Source organism: Alosa sapidissima, chromosome 11, assembly GCF_018492685.1.
Source record: "Alosa sapidissima isolate fAloSap1 chromosome 11, fAloSap1.pri, whole genome shotgun sequence".
Taxonomy (NCBI): Eukaryota; Metazoa; Chordata; class Actinopteri; order Clupeiformes; family Clupeidae; genus Alosa; species Alosa sapidissima.
This window is the reverse complement of record NC_055967.1, coordinates 35,914,407-35,921,679: the sequence shown is the minus strand read 5'-3', so window position 1 is coordinate 35,921,679 and position 7,273 is coordinate 35,914,407. Positions and strand designations below refer to the sequence as shown.

At 42.4% G+C, this 7,273-nt stretch overlaps 2 protein-coding genes across 5 annotated transcripts in view; one reads left to right on the top strand and one right to left on the bottom strand.

The window, feature by feature from the left end:
- The window catches only part of ppm1h (protein phosphatase, Mg2+/Mn2+ dependent, 1H), a 31,246-nt gene extending 29,383 nt beyond the window's left edge, over nt 1-1,863 (top strand). Inside the window, exon 10 of the mRNA XM_042109298.1 lies at nt 1-1,863. This exon is cut by the window's left edge and continues 907 nt beyond it. The gene's annotated coding sequence lies outside the window, so the exon portion shown is untranslated.
- Nucleotides 1,864-5,660: 3,797 nt separating this feature from the next.
- Nucleotides 5,661-7,273, bottom strand: part of mon2 (MON2 homolog, regulator of endosome-to-Golgi trafficking) — a 37,159-nt gene continuing 35,546 nt past the window's right edge. For all 4 annotated transcript variants that reach the window (XM_042109262.1, XM_042109264.1, XM_042109263.1 and 1 more), the window contains 2 exons: nt 6,736-6,818; nt 5,661-6,432 (listed from right to left, as the gene is read on the bottom strand). In XM_042109262.1, coding sequence (XP_041965196.1) covers nt 6,269-6,432; nt 6,736-6,818 — 247 coding nt within the window. In that variant the 3' untranslated portion in view covers nt 5,661-6,268. The remainder of the gene's footprint in view (nt 6,433-6,735; nt 6,819-7,273) is intronic.

Here is a 7,273-nt window from a genome sequence, read left to right as displayed (position 1 = left end):
GGTGATTATGCTGTGTATACTTACCAGTGCACTGCAAGTGGAACTGCTTAAACCATTACCCTTATATTCACATGTGGCGAAAGAACAATATTCCGTTTCAGCATTGGTAACTGGCAGTTTGGGTGCCTTTGCACGTTTAAATATTTGGACATTAATTGCCTGAATCAGAAACACCATAACAATTGGAGTATGCATCAGCTTCTTATGCAGTCCAAGTAATTTTGAAGTGACTAAAGAGAGTTAGAAGCTTATATTTACGATGCCAGTGGTAATCTAGTGCTCTATCAGACAGTACAAATAGTCAGTATTCTTCTCAGCATGAAGTACTGTTGCATGATTGTGTTGCTCCAATGTATAAGTACATAGTATGAGGCCCGGTTTTTAAAAAAACATAATCTATTTGCATTAGTGTACCGTATAGATCAGTCCCTGTGTAGTTTATTGAGGTTTATGTTTCATTACTCAGAACAAGATAACAATGGGTGTTAAATGCCTCAACGCCTCAGTATTATGTTTTACCATTGATGTAATGCAAGATGTTTTTAATGTAATTCACACAGAGCAAATTGTTTCAGATTCAGAAGTTCACATGCAATTGGCTTTAGTCCATGACCTGATATACTTGTTATCTCACAACAGACATGTAAGAGGTGAGTAAAACATTCACACATGTCATTCCTCCTGACAAGTTTCAGAAGGGACAATTTGTGCATACCATACCAGCACATTCTGTGCAAAGTAATAAATTCTTCCCCCAACTATCTTCACAACTGTTCTGATAATTGATGCTGCAAGTGCAGTTTTTTTGATCTGTAGAGGAGGAAAAAAGCATTCAAATGTATACTGTGACTTATGTGCAAATCAATGCTGTGTTGGTGCCATAGACCATGTTATGTTTATGTTCATATAACTGTTTGATTAACTTAAGAACTGATTTTTTTTATTTATTTGGTATGAATGTTTGTTTTAATTTATTAAATAATCATAAATGACCATAATGAAAATGATAGTCTTACTATATGTACAAATTGATTGTTTGTGTTTCTCCCTATTTCTGTCATGGCTTCCTGTGAAATGAATGCTCGGTCATAAATATTTGAAGTGATGTTAGGTGAGCCAAGTGATCATTAAGATTATTTCCACTGGGGCTCCTCGTGTCTCAGTCTAAACTATTCCCGGAGCCTCTAAGCTGTATTTATCTTACTGAGGGCTGAGCATGAGCTGGATTGATGGGAGGGAAATAATGTTGTGATGCCTGACTGACTGTACAAATGAGCCTCTGCCTGGGAGATTCTATCCAGGTGGATCATTACGAAGGAATTGCAGTCCACATGTCACTGTGAAATGTACTCAAACTCCACATCCGGGCCCAAAACACTCGTATCCTATCTCAAACCTCAAAACCGCAGGCTCTTCCTCCGTCTCTCTCATGTGGATAACTTTTATTCCCTGTAAAATGCATGACTGGAAGATCCAATATTTCTCACATTGAAGAGGACTTTAATTCCTAAACATGGGTTGTGTGTAATTTCAAGTTGTCTGGGGGGAAATGGCAAGACTCCTTTGGCTTTATACCACACCACACCACATCATCCGTCACCTTTCTACTGCATCAGGATTTCCCCCAGTTCTATTTGTGCAGACTGCATCACATCAATTATGAATTGGTGTAGTAAATGGCCGCAGAGGAACGCCGGCCAATCGGATTTATGTGGATAAGAGAAATGTGCATGTCTTATGTGAAAAGTAAATGTCTTACACATGAAAAATGACATTTATGTACAGGATATTTGAATTTCTTTTGTATGTGAAACAACTTTTGTAATCATTAGTAAACCTTTTGGATTCAGCATTTGCTAAAAACCGTCTCATGTCAATTGATGTAACACATTACTCCAGTAAAAATGCTTCACCTCCTCTTGAGGAGTTCAAGATGGAGCTGACAGCCTGCCAGGGTCCTGCTCCTACACACGTACCATTGGACGTCATGGTCTGAGTGGTTGTTTTCATGTACATTGAGTCCATGTATTTGCCCTCCATGCTGAGCAACATTGCAGGGGTGGGAAGGCAGAGGATTTAGGAGTGGCAGAGCACTGCCAAGGGAGGCATCCACACCCACCCACACCCACAGCAGGAGCCACCAAGCCATCTGGTCAGCATAACCTAAACATGGCTACCAACATTCCAAATAACACTCGTTTGGAAAGACGCTCCTTCTGTGAGTTGGGTGGGGTGTGTTTGTGTGTGTTGGTGTTTGAGGGAGAGATTGAGTGAGTGAATAACAGAGAGAGAGAGAGAGAGAGAGTGAAAGGGAGAGATGGGGGTGAGGATGGTCAATTACAACACTGTACATAAACACACTTAGTCATTCCAGAGTGTGGGTGGATTTTCAAGGTCACCACATGCCAACTCCAGGGGAGCACCAGGATTGTTGCTATGGAAAAGAAATGTTCAGAGAGGGAGTGCAACTCTAGGAAAATCCTGGTTTACAGCTCTTATAGATAGCTAAATAGAGTATTTGTCACTATTTCACACACACACACATCCCATCATACTGAATGGGGAGTGTTTTTTTTTAATCGTATCTCTGCCTGGATTTCAAAGTGGACTATTAGCAAAACACTTGGGAGTTAAAAGGGAGGGTGTATACAATGACACATTTATTTATGATAATTCAAACTAATAGACTTCAAATGACTGATTAAACCATATACTTTTCTCTTCCCTATTTCATTGATTGTCTTTTAGTATGCTGATGCCATCTCCCTGTGTAAGGTGGAGCCAGGTTTGTGCAAAAGAAAACCTTCCTCATCGCAGCCTGGCAACCAGCAAAGTCCACCAGACCAATCACTCATCTGCCTCATTCCCCTAGACCCAAGGGAGGCGATCTTTAATTACACCAGGAATATAAATGTGTTTTCCTACTTCAGTGGCCACTGTCACTACCTTCCCTCACCACCTCTGATAGTTAATGACATTTGGTCAATTGAAGGTTTATTAGTTCAGCTCACATTAAAAAAAAACCCAAAGGTCTGGAGGCAGAATCTCTCTCTTTGACAAAGCCTTAGAAACTAGTTAGAATTGTTTTTCGTTTCATGGGGTCTAACGTATACGAAACACCTAGACAGGCAATTTGAAAGCATTCAAAAAATGTATGCTTTCCACACGAGGTCCAGCTTCAGCATACAGCTGCAATAATAACTGGAGGCGGCAGATTTTCCACCAGGGGCTTGGTGCAGAGGACTCCAGTTTATGGCCTCTGGCTTTAAGAGCCCCGGACTGATTTATCTCCAGCCGGGCCAAAAGGGGAATGTCAACAGAAGACAGAGCAAGGGGGCAGGGGGCACCGCCCCCAACGGCTTCTGTCTGCACAGTCCACTGCTTCGCCCAGTATAGGCAAGACGGGGGAAACGGTTCTCTCCCTTCCCATTCATTCCCTGGCTTCACAAGTAAGCTTGTTAGTAGCCTACTCCATACCATCTCCAACTGCTCTAGGTAGCCTACTTTAGCAATACATAACGTGAAACTCAGGACAATGTTGAGCATTGACTTAACCGTGTGCAACACACCTTCTGTTGAAATGCCCCCTCCCCCCACTCCATAGGCTATCCATACCATACTGACAGGGAAGTCAGCTGATGGGTCGCATATTGTGTTCAGTAATTACTAGTTGCCTCCAGCTTGTCTATAGCATCTGGGGAATGGAGGATCTCTGAGCCTAGATGTGATTGTGTGCCGGGAATCTAGGGTTAAAGAGCTCCACGTGGATGAGGTCAGACAGACGTCAGAGGATACACATTGTGCGCATTTTTCAAATGCTGATTTCCTCCAGGACATTGACTGACCTGAGCCTCTGACAGATTCCCTATAAGAAACACCACATTTCAGTCTTCAGAGTTATCTGATCCAGCCGTTCAACAAGGACCAAACATCTTTAGGAATGTGAATTATGAACACCGGCCATCACACACACTCAACATTTACCTTAGTGGGTAGGCAATGTGGCCACGTCACAACTCTCTTCTTAGCAACAGTACCATGACCTACATGCTTTACAGATTTGAGGCAGCCAGAGCCTGGGGATAAAATCAAATATCTATATAAAAATTAATGACCCCGTTTCACTCTCACCATCCCTTAAGGAAAATTGGTCTCGGTTTTTGTTAACTAAATAGCAAAGCACTTTATGGTGTCAACAATGAATGAATTTAGGACTAGAAAAAACGTTTAGAAGTATTTAAGTCATTCAAAAGTCGGCTTCGGAATGGGAATGATTGATGTGCGAATTAGTAAGTGCACAGTGCGAAAATAACTCGATCACCCATTTAGAAAATAATGTATTAGGCAAAAATAGTTCAAGTTAAAACACAGAACATAATTAGTTACAGCAACCAGATATTTATTTTCGGAGTGGATACCACACACCTACCGCTTCCTTAATCAAGCACTCGTGCAATGCGCACACGCGGATGCACCCGAAACCGTTCAACTGCGAACATGACCGTGAATTACCGTAGCACACGTCAAATAGAAATCTGAACAGTTGTCGATGAAAAACAGACAATTGAAAATTTGTGAAATAAGTCTTTCCTTCCTTCCTTCGGAAGCCGATATCCACCAGCACTAGCAAGGCAGTAGCTTGCGCAGTCATCTCCATAGCGGGCAATGTCAAATCCCAACCAACAGCACAAACTACTACCTCAGCCAGTACATGGTGCACCAGGAATGCAAGTCCTTAAACATCCTCGACATTTAAGCAAAGGGAAAATAATTGCCGTGTTGGCCTGGTTAAATCGCAGAGGTCTACTTCTTCCTTCGTCTCTCCCGCTTCCCGTATGCAGTTTTACGGCGTGCTTGAAGGCGCAATTGAAGTAGCACGATAACCCCGCCTATGGCTCCGTTGCTCTCTCCACCCCTCTACCAACCTCTCTACAATTCGCCCTTCCCCTCACATGACCTGCTACTACTCCTGTTGCTACTAGTAAGACTACAGATAACATAGTAACGATCTGGTTTGTACCACCATTACAAGACCATTCAATTTATAGTTCTACTGTGAATAATAATAATAGTAGGCGGCAATAATAATAATGACAGTAGAAGCAAGTTAATGTAAATAACGGTGTAGTAGGCTAGTAAAGATAGTGGTACCATTGCATTAACAAGTTAGTTCCTATGTTCCGGTCCCATCCCTTGGGATATTTAACCATAGATCATGTGAGCAATAGTTTAATTTGTCTTTTAAAACATCAAGCACCAATGTAGCACTATTAAATTAAAGCCAATTACCTCAAGTTTGTGAAGCAATATTGCAGAATCTTATTCCAACACATGTAGGCACACATCATTTTTATAAACGTATTTCTGACATTTGAATGTAAGACACAATCCATTGATGAGTTTCAGCATTAGACCGGCCACATGCTCTAAGGACTCACTGTTCCTGCTACAAGATGGAGGTTTGATTTTTGAGAGCCAGCAGAAATGTATGATAACTTGTACACTAGCTTTGTCATCAGGTATTCAATACAATGTAAAGTCATCTTCCATTCATAGGATGCCAGCTTTCAATCATCAACATTGATGCATTTGGCTACAGACTGATGGAGGGAACAGTGAACATGTGAAAGTATTTTACTTTATCGTATCAAACCCCGAGATTGTAGAACTTTTTTTTCCATTTATTTTAAACACACAGGTACAACCCTTCTCAAGTGGACTAAAGATGACATGGAATGTTACAGTAAGATCTTGCATAAAATCCTTTGTGGTCAAGAAAAGTCCTTCAAAAAGAGCATTCTTCCATCACACATTTCTTTGTTCGCTTGGTTTTTGTTTTTCTCCATTTCAAAGATGAATAAAGCCCAGTTAATTCATTCTTACTTACATCATTAACACGGATCACCACACACACTGTACATTGACTCCCCTTGCAGAAATGGAAAAAAAAAGCACTGCAAATGCACTGTAGCAGTTAATCAACTGTGAGTCCAGCCAATGGGAATGGGTCATCAATATGTTTGAGAAGCTTATGGTGATGAAGGTCAACCCCTGATCGCGAGAGCGTTCAATACCATTTGCCACTGCAGTTGCTATGGGTTACAGTCCTTCAAACAGGCTTGTGGGAGATCAGAGTCCGCTCCTGTGGTGTAAGGACACATTCATCTTTATCTTTTTTCTTTTTCTTTACCCCCTTCGATAGTTAAAAAGTCCTCCCTCCTCCCTCCTCCCGATCCCTGCCTGAGGGGGTGGCTGGGGGAGTGGCTGGTCAGGACTCTCCGTTCTGCACTTTGGACACGGGGGGCTGCATAAAGTCTTTGAAGGGCCCCAGGGCCTCCTTGAGAGCCGAGCTGACCTCCGAGGAGGAGCAAGTGATGCACTCCACCAGAGTTGGATAAAGCGCTATCACCTGGGCCCAGGTGTTGCCATCCACTGGAATGAGAGACAGAGAGACGGAGGAGGAGGAGGAAGAGGAGAGAACAGACAAACTGTATGATTCCATAATATAGCTGACACCTAAAATGACTTCCATCATTAGGACATTTTACATTTCATCTACTTCCAGAGAGCCTATCTTGACAGACCTACAGAGCAGGTTCATCTGAGTTCACCCAGGCTAAAAAACGATTTAATTAGATACCATCCTTGGGAGTTTTTATGTACTAGATCCCTTTGCTTCTAAAGAATCAATATCCACCTTTATCTAAGTTTCTCCTTTCTCCACATATTACTTACCGTTTTCTGGCTGCGTCTTTTTAAGGGAGTCCATTAGGGTGCTGACTGCTTTTAAGACAAAGATGATTTCCGTGACTTGTTGCCTAGAGGGGAGATAATGAGAAGATCAGGCTGACAGGATCTAATCTAGCCTGCTTAATATTTGGCTTGACGATTAGCACACATGGCATCAACTCAGACAAAAATGACACGCAGCCGTCAGACGTGTCAACAAGGGGGGACGAAAGAAATGATGGGTGGAAGGGGGAGAAAAACCCCAGTACAGGCGAGAATGATGCAAATGGCATTAACCTGAGCAGATGGCAATCAAGCTTCATCCTCTGTGCACTGAGAAAGACACAGTGAGAGAGCTGTTATGCTAGTCTGTGTCTGCACCACAGTGCACGCACATTAGCACACACACACACACACACACACACACGCACACCTAATCACGCACATCTGCAAACACTCTCACAGACATTGACTGTAAGTACCCACCGTAGGGGATATTCAGTGCTGACAGCCAGCAGAGCTGCAGTATCTGACATGAGACAGC